General features: G+C 44.3%; 1 protein-coding gene across 5 annotated transcripts in view; it reads left to right on the top strand.

Annotated features, from left to right (window-relative positions):
- LOC132837650 (NACHT, LRR and PYD domains-containing protein 12-like) overlaps positions 1 to 16174 on the top strand; it is a 95449-nt gene that overhangs the window by 35414 nt on the left and 43861 nt on the right. For all 5 annotated transcript variants that reach the window (XM_060857422.1, XM_060857423.1, XM_060857424.1 and 2 more), the window contains exons 9-10: positions 14291 to 14464; positions 15339 to 15512. In XM_060857422.1, coding sequence (XP_060713405.1) covers positions 14291 to 14464; positions 15339 to 15512 — 348 coding nt within the window. The remainder of the gene's footprint in view (positions 1 to 14290; positions 14465 to 15338; positions 15513 to 16174) is intronic.

Consider the following 16174-nt stretch of genomic DNA (forward strand, 5'->3'; position numbering starts at 1 on the left):
CTACGTGTACACACCCCAAGTTTTCCTCTGCACGTTGCACAAAGCGCATTAAATTTGTCATCAGCCATATTTTAAGTTTAATTAACAAAGGATTAAATATTCTTCAAATCTATGACGTCTGTGAACTGATCCAATAACAACTTCAACTTCAATAACAAATTAAAAAATTCAACAATAGAGCATTCTAATGGTGAATCAACTTCAAAGCTTTGGGTTTCTCAAAGTTCCAAAAAAGGCCAAACTTCTTCGATTCCAAGTTTTCACTCAAACATTATGCTTCATTTGCAGTCAACAAGGGATTCCATGATTTCCAAACAGTCCAGTGCAAATAATAGCAAGTTTTTTACCTTTGTTGTGTCATATTTCAAATGTGTTTGACGTTAGACGCTCCTTTGACAAGCATTCAAATAAATTATAAATTGTACCTTTGAAGGGGTGATCTGGATGGATGGTAGACAGGCGGGTAGGATAGCAGGCAAGCAGACAGGCAAGCAGGCAGACAGGCAAGCAAGCAGGCAGACAGGCAAGCAGGCAGACAGGCAAGGTGGCAGACAGGCAAGGTGGCAGACAGGCAAGGTGGCAGACATGAATAAACAAGGATGCTCCAATAGCTTGGAAATGATTAGCAGGCAAGATGATTAAAGTGGTACAAAGTATATCCAGTGAGTGATCAAAAGAAACAAAAATAGCTCCAAAATCCAAAAGGCTTTTAAAGAACTATATGCCTCTAACATCTTTCCTTTGTTCTCTAGATTCAATCTAAAAGGTTAGCGGCAGCCATCTTAACTTTAAGGCCCTCTCAAACTCTATCAAACTAGAAGTCCTATTCAAAATAAAAGGTACCAACTAAAGGGTATGGGTGCTCCTATAGCACATATTACCATTTTACCTTTAACCAAAAAAATGGCTCTTACAATAAGATATTTGTATATTCACAAATTTATACACAAATTTAATTTATTTTGAGTCCATGGTATTAGAAAGTCTGTAAATTTAGATCAGATATCTAAGTTGTAGTAGACTGAGTTTATAGATCCAAGTATTTGTTCATATACTGACATGTCCAGTATCTCAATGTCCATGACGCAGAGTTATCAGTACATTCTGTATCCCAGATGGAGGGTTTCGTCTAATAAAAACCTGAACATGAAAAGACACGATATGTTTCACTGCTGTTTTTACACACAAGTGGTATCATTCTCTTGGAACAAACACACAGAAAAAATAGAATTTGTTATTTATGTTTTAATCATATTTTTTACTTTTGATAATGTTTTTCATAGTGATTAAAGACTGCATTGACTCTTTGAAAAATTTTCTTCTGAACTGAGTATATTGCCCTTTATCTCAAACACCTTGCTTGAGTATGCAGTCAGATAACGCCCCCCAAAGACGACAGACTCAATAATGCTTTTCAAGATTTACTGCTGTCCATGGAGTAACGTAAAACTGTAAAAATACAAAATAAAGAACTCTAAGCATACACATATTCAATAATATGTTCACATAAACACAGCAAAGACTCTCCACATTCCTTGTAGCTAGCATCAATTATTTCCAGAAACAGATTGTGCCATTCACGGAAACAAAGAAAGATAAATTAACGTCTGGCATACAAAATATAACAATTTACTATAAATATAATTGGAAACTATAATGTAGCAATATCTACATACCAAAAGTGCCTTCAAACCAACTTAAATCACGGAGCAGTAGCCATGACCGCATGCTCTTCCCTGCTGCCACTGCAAACTAGACTCACGTCTGTGACGTCATCATATAAGGACTTAAACAACAATATGCGATACCCCATTTGAACAGAAGGGGTCACTCTAGACCAACATTTAAACAAACAATACAAAATGTTCGTAGAGAACAGCACACTCCCCATCTGGGATTCGGGGAATACCAAACCCTTTCAATTGAGTTTAAACCTGAATAGTCTATTTAGAATCTTCATGAATTAGGAGTACTATCTCGTTAACAGGTCTCAGAAACAGTTTGGGTCCATCTTTCCCAATGACTTTTATTTGCACTTTCCGTACTCGCCCATCTTGGCTGGGGTAAGTTTCCGCTATGATGCCCAGGGGCCAATAGTTCCGTTTGGACTGAGAGTCCTTGAGCAGGACTGTGCATCCTTTGGAGATGTTGGGTTGCTGATGGTGCCATTTTCGTCACTGCTGTAGAGTAGAGAGGTACTGTTTACGCCATCTGTCCCAGAAGGTATTTGCAAGGCTTTGCACCGTGCGCCACTGTTGCTTGTACAGATCAGGTTTTCCGAAATCCCCTGTCGGAACGGAGCTAGTATCAGTCTTTTGGGTAAGTAATGTGGCAGGTGTTAGGATGAAAGGATCTGTTGGATCGGTTGACACGGGTATCAGTGGCCTATTGTTTATAATGGCAGTGACTTCAGCCATGAAGGTGGAGAGTACCTCGTGTGTGAGTTTAGAGGATTTTATCTGTAGAAGCATAGAATCCAAGATCCTGCGTGCAATGCCGATCATCCTCTCCCATGCGCCCCCATGTGAGATGAATGCGGAGGATTAAATATCCACATGCAGCCGTGATCTGACAAGAATTGTTTCACCGCCTTTTCATTGACATTGGAAAAAATCTGCAAATCTTTACAAGCTCCAATGAAATTGGTGCCTCTATCAGAGCGAATCTGTTTCACTGGACCCCGGATTGCCAGAAACCTCCTTAAAGCATTAATGAAACTGGAGGAGTCCAGGGACTCGATCACTTCTATATGAATCGCTCTGATGCTTAAACATGTGAATAGGACCGCCCATCTTTTGCTTTCTGCGTAGCCGCCTCTTGTCCTACGAGCAGATACAGACCAGGGGCCGGACACATCTAATCCCACATGTGTGAAGAGAGGCTCTGTGCTAAGCCTGTCGATGGGCAAATCTGCCATCTTTTGAGTCTCGCAGCCCCTCCTTAGTTTGCGGCATATAACACAGGAATGGATGAGATTGTTCACACGCCTTTTGACACCAATTATCCAATAGCCAGCGGATCTTATCGCCCCTTCGTGAAGTGGCGACCCTGATGATGCGTCTGCTCATGAAAGTGTCGTATTAGAAGCAATGCTACATGATTCTTGCCGGGTATGATGAGGGGTCTTTTTTCCTCAGAACCTAGATCTGCTTTATCCAAACGACCTCCGACCCTCAACAATCCACTTTTATCAATGAAGGGATCCAGACTTCGAATTGTGCTAGTTTTAGAAAGTGGTTCATTCCGTTTAAGGTGCTGCAACTCGTCAGCATAAGTTTCCTGTTGTGCTGCTCGTATGACAACTTCTGCACTCTGGAGTATTATGTCAGCATTTAAAGGAAGTTTGCAACAGTGCCATCCTCTGCATACCTGAGGAGTGTCTTTTTGACATTGCTTATAAGAGCGTGCAATATGAATCAGCTTTCCAACAGCTCTGACTAGTCGGCTCCAGTCCGAAAAGCGTTCAAAGCGATTTGAGACAGTGGTATAACACTGTAACCTCTGGACGAACTTCAGAATCTCGATCGGGATCGACAAGCGCAAAGGATTCCTTAGGTAAAGGTAAGGTCTCTGCTTTTGGATGATGTAAGAATGGTGGTCCGCTGAACCATATGGTCTCCTGCAATTTGGTTGGAGCTATTGGTCGTGTTGCAACATCAGCTGGATTCTGCTCTGAGCTCACATACTTCCATTGTTCTGGATTGCTGCTGTTTCGGATTCTTTGTACACGGTTGCTTACGTAGACATGAAATCTACATTTCTCGTTATAGATATATCCGAGGACCACTCAACTATCCGTAAAGAAGGTAATCTCATCAAATTTGACAGCAATCTCTGCAGTGATCGTTTCCATCATGTTCACAGCTAAGACAGCTGCACAGAGTTCCAGACGAGGTATAGTGAGCTCTGGTTGTGGCGCGAACCTTGATTTGCCTGCGATGAACCCCATGTGACAGCTACCATCCGAGTCAACTGTTTTCAGGTAAGCAACTGCTGCGATCACTCGCTCGGAAGCGTCAGAAAACACACAGAGCTCCTTGGACTTAGCTTCTGACAGTAATGTGGGCCCGTAGCTTCTTGGGACTTGTACATGTTGCAGTTCTTGCAATGACCCTCTCCATTCCTCCCACACTTTTCATTTGTTTGTGGGTAAGGGCGCATCCCACTCAGCAACATTCTCAGTTAGCTCTTGCAGTAGTACTTTGCCTTGAATCGTGATGGGGCCACAAATCCTAGTGGATCATACAATCTGTTGATTACAGACAGCAGTCCACGCCTAGTATAAGGTTTACTATCCTGTTGGACATGGAAGTTGAAGCAGTCTGTGTCCAGATTCCAAAGCAAGCCAAGACTTCGTTGCATAGGAAGTGAGCCAACACCTAAATGCAGTTCTTTCTGTGAGTTTGCGTAATCTTCAGATGGGAAAGCTCTCATAACCTCCTTGCTGTTTGAAGCTAATTTATGCAACTTCAAATTAGACTCTGCCAACATGTTCTGTGTCCTTTTTTGAAGGTCTATTGCCATCTCTGAGGAGGGTAAGGATTTCAATCCATCATCCATATAAAAGTCTTGCTCTACAAACTGTCGGGCGTCTTGACCGAATTCCTTTTCTCCTTCTTGAGCTGCACGACGGAGACAGTAAATGGCCACTGTTGGAGAGGGACTGTTCCCAAATACGTGTACCATCATACGATATTCCATGACCTCTTTCTCTGGGTTATTTTCTCAAAACCAGAGAAACCTAAGGTGGTTCCTGTCTGCAGACCGAACTTTGAAGCAGTGGAACATTTGTTGTACGTCCACTGTGAAGGCAACAGGCTCTTTGCGAAAACGCATGAGGACTCCAAGGAGACTGTTGTTGACCCAACAAGAGAACCTTGTTCAGTGATGCACCTTTGCATTGAGCACTCGACTCAAAGATCACTCGGATCTGGGATGGCTTTCTCGGATGGTATACGCCAAAGGAAGGTAAATACCAGCACTGTTCATTGGGACCAACTGAAGGAGCTATTTCTGCATGGTCATTTTGAAACAGTCTTTCCATGAAGGCTACAAAGTCCTTTTTCATCTCGGGCTTCCTCCTGAAAGATCATAGCAGTGAATTGAAACGTTCCACAGCTTGTGGACGATTGTTCGGGATATACTGCCTCGGCTGTCTGAATGGAAGTGGTGCAACCCATGAATTTTCGTCATCTTTATAGACTTCTCTGTCCATGATCTGCAGAAACTGTCTGTCCTCTATTGATAGAGCTGTTTTCTCATCGTCTTTTGTCCTCTGAAATACATCCAATTCTGTTAATCCTTGAGTTTCCTCCTTGATAAGGGACTTGGTGAATGATACGCTTTGGAACCTATCCTTTATAGTGTAATTGTTAGGACACAGGTGAAAATATGTAGACTGACCATTTTCCATAATGTTGGTGTGGTAACTCTGGATGAAGGTAGGCTTATGAACTTTCCCAAGGCACATGTCTCCAACGATGACCCATCCTAAGTCCAACTTTTGCGCAAAGGGAGCATTTGGTGGGCCGTTCACCTGCTTATGGGCTTTGTGGACTCTGATCATATCTCTGCCTAACAGGAGAAAAATGGGAATGTGATGATCTGGCTCTGGAATGTACCTCGCAAGATGTTTTAGGTGTCTTTGGTTACTAACCACTTCAGGAGTGGGGATTTCAGAGCGATTGTCCGGAATTTCGTTACACTCAAGAAGCACTGGTAGGGGCAAGACTATGCTTCCGTCAAATGATTCTACTTGAAAGCCTCGTGCTTGTCTGCCTTCAGTTTCGACTGAAGATTGAAGAATTCTGATCTTGCCAGCGATCTGTTACTTTGATCATCTAATACTGCGTACATTTTGACTGCTTTCTCACGGTGGCTCTCAGGAAATACTTTCACTAGGCAAACCTTGGAGCATGAGCGTGGAAGTTGACTGTCTCCGCATACCTCCATGCAAGCTGAGGAAACCTCGGATTCCACAGGTACGTCCTCACTCACTTTGTGATCTTCTGAAGTAGGGAATTGTGGTTCTCTGGTCCATGGTGCTGGACCTGGATGGAGTGCTGCCATGTGAGAAATGCTGTTGCATTCTGAACATTTGACAGCCTGATCACAGTTCTTCGCCATGTGTGCTATGGAGCTGCAACATTTGAAGCATATGCCTTGTTGTTTAAGCAAAAGCTTTCTCTCTTCCATAGGTTTCATCCTGAATCCTCTACATCTGGACAGAGGATGAGGCTTATTGTGTATGAAGCACTGTTTTGCTGGGTTTACTTTATTTTTTAGTTCACTGGCAGCTGACAAACTTTCAGAAGAGACCCGAGTCTTGTGTGTGGCGACGGCTCTGCGTTTTGTTTGATTGTCTGTTTGGTTTGGACGATTCTTCCTGTACTGCTGTGAGAAAGAAGCTTGGATCATTGCGCATTCTAGCTTGCTGGCACACAGTCTACTAGAAACTTGAATGGTGGAAAAGAGACTCTGTAGTCCTTTTTGTACTTAGATCTGGCTGTGAGCCATTTTTCTTGTAAGCTGTACAGTAATTTCTGTATTATCGGATTCGCTCCCCGTGGTGTGTCTAGATAGGAAAGACCCATCAAATCGCCATCCTGCTTAGGTGCTTGGATCTCCATGAGCAGATACCCCAGCTCGCGCAATCTGTGATTGTCTCTGTTTGATATTTTTGGGAAGCTCTCCAGTTTCCCAAATAGAGCGCTTTCCACCATTTCCGGCGAGCCGTACGTTTCGTAAAGTCTGTCCCAAATCAAACTGAGCCCATGTAGTGGATGATTAATGTGCACAGCTCTGATCCTTTTTACATGTTCAGCTGACTCGCATCCCAGCCATTTTACTAGCAAGTCCATCTCCTCGCTAGGTGAGAGGTCGAGTTGCTTAGTGACATTTAGGAAGGATGCCCTCCATGCTTTGAAAGTCTCTGGACGATCATTAAACTGTGTTAGGCCGGTGGACACTAATTCGCGTCTTGCAAGAAACTTGACGACATCAGACATTTGGTTATCTTCATGAGGATTGCCTTGATACGGTCCAACTTGTAAGGGTGTAACTGACTGGATTGGAGAATAGTCGAATGTCACTCGCCTGTCTCCGCCCCTTTCCTCGTTGCCTTGAAATGCCATAGAACATGAGTGATACATGTCCTGAGGTAACCTGAAGTACGTGTCGTGATGGGCTGAGCGTGTAAAGTCTATATCCGTAGATTGTGGAATGGTAGGGTACCGCGCGCCCTCTGTATTGACAAACCGAGACTTGGGTGGTGTGCCATAAAGACTATGCTGACCTTCCTGCTGCAGCACAGTAGTCTGTGTTTGTTGCGATTCGGAGACGTTCGTGCATTCGTTATCATGAAATGGCCCATCTAGCACCGGCATTTGTATGTCCACGACTCTGCTTGTTCCGCTAAGTAGGCCTGTGTGCGTTCTTGTATGTCCTCTATAGGTAACTCTATTATACTCGAATTTTCTCTACTTTCTTGGGCTGCAGCTGCTTCTAAGGCCTCGGCCTTCGCTTGTATGGCTGCAACATTTTTTTCCAGCCTTAAAGTGTCTAATGATTCCAGAAGCTGTGCTTGTTGTATTTTCAGTTTGCTTTCTTTCTTAGCAAAGGCTATTTCCGCTTTAGCCGCCTCGGCCTCTGCTCTAGCCATCGCAGCAGCGGCTGTGATTACAGTCGATGAGCCACATGAGTGCCATGACGAACATGATGCATTAGATGCTTGCCTCTGTGATCCAGACTTGCAGCTTGACTTAGACATTGTAGGAGAAAGGTCACTTTATGAGCTGGCTAGCTCCCCGCCGTGGAGTTTGATACTGGAGGTTGATCACCGAAGAGATTTCGTTTTACTATACTGCCCTTTATCTCAAATGCCTTGCTTGAGTATGCAGTCAGATAATGCCCCCCAAAGACGACAGACTCAATAATGCTTTTCTAGATTTACTGCTGTCCATGAAGTAACGGAAAACTGTAAAAATACAAAATAAAGAACTCTAAACATACTTATTCAATAATATGTTCACATAAACACAGCAAAGACTCTCCACATTCCTTGTAGCTAGTGTAACAGACCTAATCTGTGAGTTGGAGTACATGTTGATGTTATACTGGGCATTGTGATTTGTGTGTGTAATACATTTTTCCCCTCGGGGCTCGCCGTAGAAGGCGTGTGGGCATGCGCACAAGAGGGCAGTGTTCTCGGGAAGTTTTTGGTATGGCGGACCACGTTGGATAATAATAAAAAGGAAACATGTTGATGATCAAACGATGAGCCTCCGCTTCTTATTTATTTTAGTGACACTTCAGTATAGGCGAACCCGATGTTAAACGCTCGGTTACACTGGTGGCAGCGGTTTTGTTTTGTGGGAGTGTTCGCGTGGTACAGTGTGGCGACGCATGTTTTATTAGTTAGCTTAGCTTTCAAAGTTTTAGTGAGTTAGGGTGCGCGAGTTCATACCACAGAGAACATCATGTGGTGTAAGGAAGAGTTCGGTGTTTATCCGAGACGTGAACAAAGCAGCAGACACGTTAGGATCGAGTTACCGTCGCCGTTTTCCGGTGATGAAAAGCAGAGTTTTTCGAGGTCGCGGTCAGAGCGCTCACGGAGGATGATGGCGCTGCATCCTACAATTATGAACTGGCGAGAATTCTACCGACACGTTTGTCCAGTGCGGCGTTTCTGCTGTGGGACAGCCTCCCTGGTGCTGTTCAGTCGGATTACACAGCTGTTAAAGATAAACTCAAAGAGGCATTCGGGCAAAGACAGTTTATGGATCGCTTCAGAGCCAGCCTTTCAGCTCGGCCCAGAGCTCCGCGGGAAAGTTTGGAAGTGTATGCGGCTGAGATTAGCAGGCTCGTCGATGACGCCTTTCCGGAATATGGAGAGAGAGCTCAGAGGGAGGAAAAATTTCGTCGTTTCTTGGCTGGCCTGGATCCGGTGCTCAGAACTAAATGTCATGAGCAAGGAGCTACGGATTTGGAGGAGGCCGTCATAATTGCGGGTCGGTGTGAAAATGCCCGAGATGTGATAAAGACCGATTTTATGGCTGTGAATGCCGCTCATAGCGATGGTGACGAAGGGGCAGTGGCTGCTATTCAGTCTGGGAGAGACAATGTTGGACTGTACAGAGCAGTAGAAAGATTGGCAGACAAAATGAGGGACATGAGGGTAGAATTGAGACGTTTAGGGGATGAAAACCAGAAACTCAATGCCAAAGTAAATTCTAAAACGGTGGAGGACTGGCACTGGGGCCGCTCTCAATCTAATGGAATATGTCAGTGCTGCTGTGGGGGCCGTGGATGCCAGTCACGGAGAGGTCGTTCACCTGAGAGACAGTGGGTCAAACACAGCGACAAGTATAGGTCAGGCACGGATTATGGCGATGTTAATGACTCGTACTCTGCACGGTACCCTCCTAGACGCAGTCCAAGTCCTAGTCCACGCAGACGGAACAGCTATGAGGATGACTCACGTAAGCGTGGAGTACGTTTTATCTCTCCTAGTGCAGGGGAACGACATATTGGGCCGGGAAACGGACTGTAGCTGATGTTACGGCCCGAACACCAGCTATGTTGATTGAGGGCTCTCAAATTTACAATACTACTGGCAGTAACTCTATTTTCAAAGACTCTGATGAAGCCACTAACACTGAACTAGGCCTGATGGTGTCATATGTGAGGGGAGTAATTGAAGGCATGGAGGTTCAAATTTTAGTAGACTCTGGTTCCAGTGTGTCTCTCATTAGTGCTGATTTTCGCATGTCCATCCCAGCACTGCGCAATCGTCCACTGAAGAGGGATTATGTAGCTGCTCGTGCCGTGAATGGACAGATGCTGGATACATTGGGCACTATAACAATGACATTTCAACTGGGCATGGAGTCATGGCAACACATATTTCATGTGGTGAGAGAAACCACTCAGACGGTGCTGTTGGGGTGGGACTTTCTGTTGAAGAATCATGCTTTACTGGACCTCAACCGGGCCAGGTTACAATTGTGGGGCAGTTCTGTTCCTCTCCTTACCAGCAAGGACTTTGTTCCCTTATGCTGCAATGTGTCCCTGGCAACCGCAATTTCCTTACCTCCCCTCAGTGAGTCAGTGGTACCTGTTAGAGTTTCTTCACCTTATGTGGCTCAAATGTTTAAGGACTTTGATGGCTATTTGGAGCCTAATGTGGCAGATTCGTCCAATTTGGTGGTGGCTCATACAGTAACCTTGGTTAAAAATGGACTAACGAAAGCTCGGATTCTAAATCCTACAGGACAGGACATTTCATTAAAACAAGGTGTGCACCTGGGCGAGTTTTACTCTGTGGATGGCGCTGATATTCAGTTGCTTCTGGCTCCGGTCGATGTAGCTGCAACATCAACAATGGGAGTGACACCCCCGGTATCACTGGATGAGTCACCAATGTCGGAGTTGGAAAAAATGGCACTTTCTGAATTGCTGCTAAAATACAATGACATCTTTAGCTCCTCCGGGGAAAATTCAGGGAAATGCAAACTGATCAAACATCACATTAGAACAGGCGAGCAGGCTCCTATCAAACAGCGCCCATATCGTGTGTCCCCTGAGAAGCGTATGGAAATAGAGAGACAAGTGGCGGGTCTGCTGGCAGATGGTGTAATTGAGGAGAGCTGCAGCCCCTGGGCATCACCAGTGGTGTTAGTTAAAAAGAAATGTGGCGCCTGGCGTTTCTGTGTTGACTACAGACGCTTAAATAGTGTGACTGTGAAAGACACTCACCCTCTACCTCGTGTAGATGATACATTGGATGCGTTAGCAGGCGCGGTGTGGTTCAGTACTTTGGATTTTTCTAATGGGTACTGGCAGGTGGAGGTTGCTGAGGAGGACAGAGAAAAAACAGCATTTACGACCGGACAGGGACTCTATCAGTGGCGGTCCATGCCAATGGGCCTCTCAAACTCTCCTGCTACATTCCAACGTTTGATGGAATTAGTCCTCAGGGGGCTCCCATGGCACGTCTGCATGGTATATTTGGATGATATTCTGATTTACAACAAAACATTTAACGAACACTTGTCGAGCTTACAGGAAGTGTTTTCAAGAATTCAGTCTGCCGGCCTGAAATTAAATCCGAAAAAGTGCCACCTCGCGAGGGATCATGTGGTTTTTCTGGGTCATGTTATTTCTCAGAAAGGACTCCAGCCTGATCCCAGGAACACGGAGAAGGTTCGGGACTGGCCAGTTCCCCAATCCCCATCTGAAGTCAGAGCGTTTGTGGGACTTTGTTCATATTACAGACGCTTTGTCAGAGACTTTTCGAAATATGCCGCTCCACTGAACCAGCTTGTTGGTAAGAATGTGCCCTTTGTGTGGTCTACTGAATGTGACAAATCTTTTAATTTCCTGAAAAATGTGTTGTCATCTGAGCCTATAGTGATTCTGCCTGACTTCAACGTGCCGTTTAAAATTCACACAGATGCATCCAATCTGGCTGTCGGTGCTGTGCTCGCCCAGGATAGAGACGGCTTGGAGCATGTTGTCGCCTATGCCAGCCGGGCATTGAACTCCACACAGAGGCGGTGGTCCACTTTCGACCGGGAGCTGTGGGCCATTGTGTGGGCGGTAAGAGAATTCAGGCATTACATTGGACTGTCTTCGTTTACCATTATCACAGACCATCGGCCCCTGTTGGCTTTGCGACGTATGTCTATTGAAAACGACCCAACAGGAAGGAGGGGACGATGGATAATGGAACTCGATCCACTGAATTGGATCATCATTCACAAGGAAGGGAGTCGTCACAAGAATGCAGACGCTCTATCTCGTCGCCCGGTAGCAGCCGACCAGGTTGGCGCGGAGTCCAATGATGATGGGATGGCAGAAGTCAATGTGGTGAGTTCAGGTCAACCGAGTAGTGACAATTTATGTCCCTTTAAAGTTGTTGATTCTGCAAAGGAGGATACTGCTGTGCACGTATCTGACATTCCTGATTTAGATACGATTTCCATGAACGCGCTATCTTTCAATACACGGGACATTAGGGCCTCGCAACAGGCCGATCCTGACATCAGAACTGTTTTGGATTGGGCGGAGCAGTCACAGAAGCCTGCTAGGAGACACTTTTACAGCTATACTTTTACAGCTGCATGGGGCCCCAGCCTCCGCCCACTTCTCTTCTGAGCGTGTGTGGGAACAGGCAAGGAAATTCTGTTACTGGCCTTCCATGTACAGGGTCATCAGAGCATGGTGTGAGCAGTGCAGAGCATGTCAGACACGTCGGGGTCCTGTTCCGTCCCACCGAGCACCTATGGGAGGTTCCCAGACTGTCCGTCCTTTTGAGAGAGTGGCTATGGACATTCTAGAGCTGCCGGTGACCACTAAAGGCAATCGGTATGTGTTAGTTGTTGAGGATTATTTCACGAAATTTGTCAATTTGTATGCATTACCTAACCAGACTGCACTAACTGTTGCACACTGCCTGTTTGAGGATTACCTTTTGACGCATGGTGTTCCGGAGACTTTGCATTCAGACCAGGGCCGCCAGTTCGAGGCGGAGGTAATCCAGTGCCTCTGCCAGTGGCTAAGCATTAAAAAGACACGCACCACTCCCTACCACCCGAAGTCGGATGGTATGGTTGAGCGCTTTAACAGGACACTGACTGACCAGTTGGCTAAGACACTGCTAGCCCATGGAGGAGAATGGGATGAGTATGTGAAACATGTTGCTTTCGCTTACAACACGTCACCTCACTCCGGCACTCATTTTACACCGTACTTTTTGACCCATGGCCGGGAGGCGCGGGTGCCTGCCGACGTACTATTACCATCTCGGGCACTTGCCCCCAACATGACAGGATCCCATACTGATTTTGTTCATTCATTGCGAGAAAAACTGGACTCTGCTTTCAGCAGGGCGCGCATGCATAGCGAGGCTGCTCATGAACGTCAGAAAATGTATCATGATCAAGGAGTGCGTCACCAACCTTACACTGTGGGTGCTTTGGTGTGGCTTAACAATCCTGTTGAAAGTCGCATGAAGCTGGCGCCCCGTTGGAAGGGACCTTATAAAGTCGTGCAGGTCATGGGCTCGTGTGGTGAACGGGGCTTGACTTATCGGATTGTCAATCCTCTGGACTCTGATGAGAGGGCGCAGGTTGTGCATTACGACAGGATACGGCCTTATACATTGCCTATTCCTTCTCTGACGCGGAACCAGACGTGGCCAAATGCGTTTAACTCCTTCCCCAAATCATCCTCCCCGGTGGTGTATATGCCGGGTAGACAGGAGTGTGTTCTCCCTCAGAGTGACCTGAGTGCTCTGCCTGAAGAGCACTGTGTGGACAGACAGCCAGAACCAAATGTGAGCCGAGCAGGGAGGGTTTTGAAACCTCCGGGTCATTTCAAGCATTTTGTTCTGTATTAATATCACTGGTAGTACTGTTATAGTGGTATAGTGGTGCTATGCTCCTGGTTTGCGATTGTTTGGGGGTTTGCTCAATGTGCTGTACTGTTTGAAGAGTGCTTGAAAGTGATGCAAAGTTAACGTATGGAACTGTGCCTTGCAATATGCTCCTTATGCACTTTATCACAGCGGTGTTTTGTTTATGTATAATGTTTATTGTTCAGTGGTGTAAACGGGGACGTTTATTTTGTCAGGGGGGGACGTATGTAACAGACCTAATCTGTGAGTTGGAGTACATGTTGATGTTATACTGGGCATTGTGATTTGTGTGTGTAATACATTTTTCCCCTCGGGGCTCGCCGTAGAAGGCGTGTGGGCATGCGCACAAGAGGGCAGTGTTCTCGGGAAGTTTTTGGTATGGCGGACCACGTTGGATAATAATAAAAAGGAAACATGTTGATGATCAAACGATGAGCCTCCGCTTCTTATTTATTTTAGTGACACTTCAGTATAGGCGAACCCGATGTTAAACGCTCGGTTACACTAGCATCATTTCCAGAAACAGATTGTGCCATTCACGGAAACAAAGAAAGATAAATTAACGTCTGGCATACAAAATATAACAATTTACTATAAATATAATTGGAAACTATAATGTAATAATATCTACATACCGAAAGTGCCTTCAAACCAACTTAAATCACGGAGCAGTAGCCATTACCGCATGCTCTTCCCTGCTGCAGCTGCAAACTAGACTCACGTCTGTGACGTCATCATATAAGGACTTAACAATATGCGATACCCCATTTGAACAGAAGGGGTCACTCTAGACCAACATTTAAACAAACAATACAAAATGTTCATAGAAAACAGCACAGAGAGAGTGATGAGTGTGTCATTGTCTCTCTGCAGGTTGTGTGATTGTGAAATCTCAGATGAAGGCTGTGCTGCTCTGAGTTCAGCTCTGAGATCAAACCCCTCACTCCTGAGAGAACTGGATCTGTCTAGGAATAACCTCAGTGACTCAGGAGTGAAGAGTCTTTCTGCTGTACTGGAGAATCCTCACTTTAAACTGGAGACACTGAGGTAAGATCATCTCTCTGAGTCACATGACCTGATCTTCAAGGCACATTTATCATATGATGCAAAGTTTGTATTGACACAAAACAAACTATTCAGTCTGTTTTTATTTTTGAGTCCATGTTAGTAAAAAGTCCACACTCAGAAGACCTCACAAGTCCAAGCAAATAGAAACTCTGTAAATGTAGATCAGATATCCAAGTTGTATTAGTTTGAATTTATAGATACAAGTATTTGTCCAGTGTTTGTTTAAGATACAGGAGTGGACCACACTGACATGTCCAGTCAAATATGTAGAAACAGAGAAGAAAATGAGAAACAGTGTCAGATCCTGTCCACAACTAAACTAGAAGTCTTTCCTACCTCTATTGTGTATTTCCTGAGGTGAAATCTTGTCAAGATGACAGAACCTTCAGCTTTTCTTTAAAGCTGGTATTAATTTAACTACTAAACTTTTATTTTATATATATCAAATTTTATTTTTATTTATTTATTTATTTATTTTTACCCACGCACTTGAAACATCTCAGTCTTTCAGTCCTGGTGAACAGTGTAGCTGCTATCATCATGATTACATATATACAACTTCTATGGAGGGTTTCATCTCAGTTATTAACAAACATAAAAACCTGAACATGAAAAGACACGATATGTTTCACTGCTGAGTTTTTACAGTCAAATAACATCTCTCTCTCTAACAAACACACACATTTAATATAATTTGTTATTTATTTATTGATTTCACATTATTATTGATAAAAGATTCTGTTTTTCATAGAGATTAAACACTGCAGTGACTCTTTAATAAAAAAGTTCCTGCTGAACTGATCTGTGTGTCCTGAACTGAGAGAGTGATGAGTGTGTCATTGTCTCTCTGCAGGTTGTGTGGTTCTGGTGTCTCAGATGAAGGCTGTGCTGCTCTGAGTTCAGCTCTGAGATCAAACCCCTCACACCTGAGAGAACTGGATCTGTCTGGGAATAAACTCAGTGACTCGGGAGTGAAGAGTCTCTCTGTTGTACTGGAGAATCCTCACTGTAAACTGGAGACACTGAGGTAAGATCATCTCTCTGCGAGTCACATGACCTGATCCTCAGTAAGACACAGTTATTACTTGCTACAGAACTTTGAATTGTACATAACAGAGAGAAAGACTTTGACTTTTAATGCACCAGTGTAAGATATTTGTATATTCACAAATTTATACACAACTACAGTCAACACTCCATCCTTAAATATCCTGAATATAAAAATTATATTCAGTCTGGTCTTATTTGCGTCCATGGTAGTAGAAAGTCTGTAAATTTAGATCAGATATCCAAGTTGTAGTAGACTGAGTTTATAGATCCAAGTATTTGTTCAGGATACAGGAGTGGACTGACTCCACACTGACATGTCCAGTCTCTCAATGTCCATGACACAGAGTTATCAGTACATTCTGCATCCCAGATGTCCTCAAATCTTTGTAAAATATATTGAGTACATTAATTGAAATTGTCCAGCTTATTGTCAGTTTAATTTTACTAATAACTGAAATTGTACAAAATTTCAGAAGATGATGTCAGAATGAAGCAGTTGCTCTTCTGTCAGGGCTCCAAGTGGGACATTTGAAAACACTTAACATGGTTTAATGTACTAAACAACGACCAGAAAAAAACATTTTCTCTCATGTTTCTATTATTATTATTATTAACACGACCTTCTGCTAAGACAAACAT

Source organism: Tachysurus vachellii, chromosome 21 (assembly GCF_030014155.1).
Source record: "Tachysurus vachellii isolate PV-2020 chromosome 21, HZAU_Pvac_v1, whole genome shotgun sequence".
Lineage (NCBI taxonomy): Eukaryota > Metazoa > Chordata > Actinopteri > Siluriformes > Bagridae > Tachysurus > Tachysurus vachellii.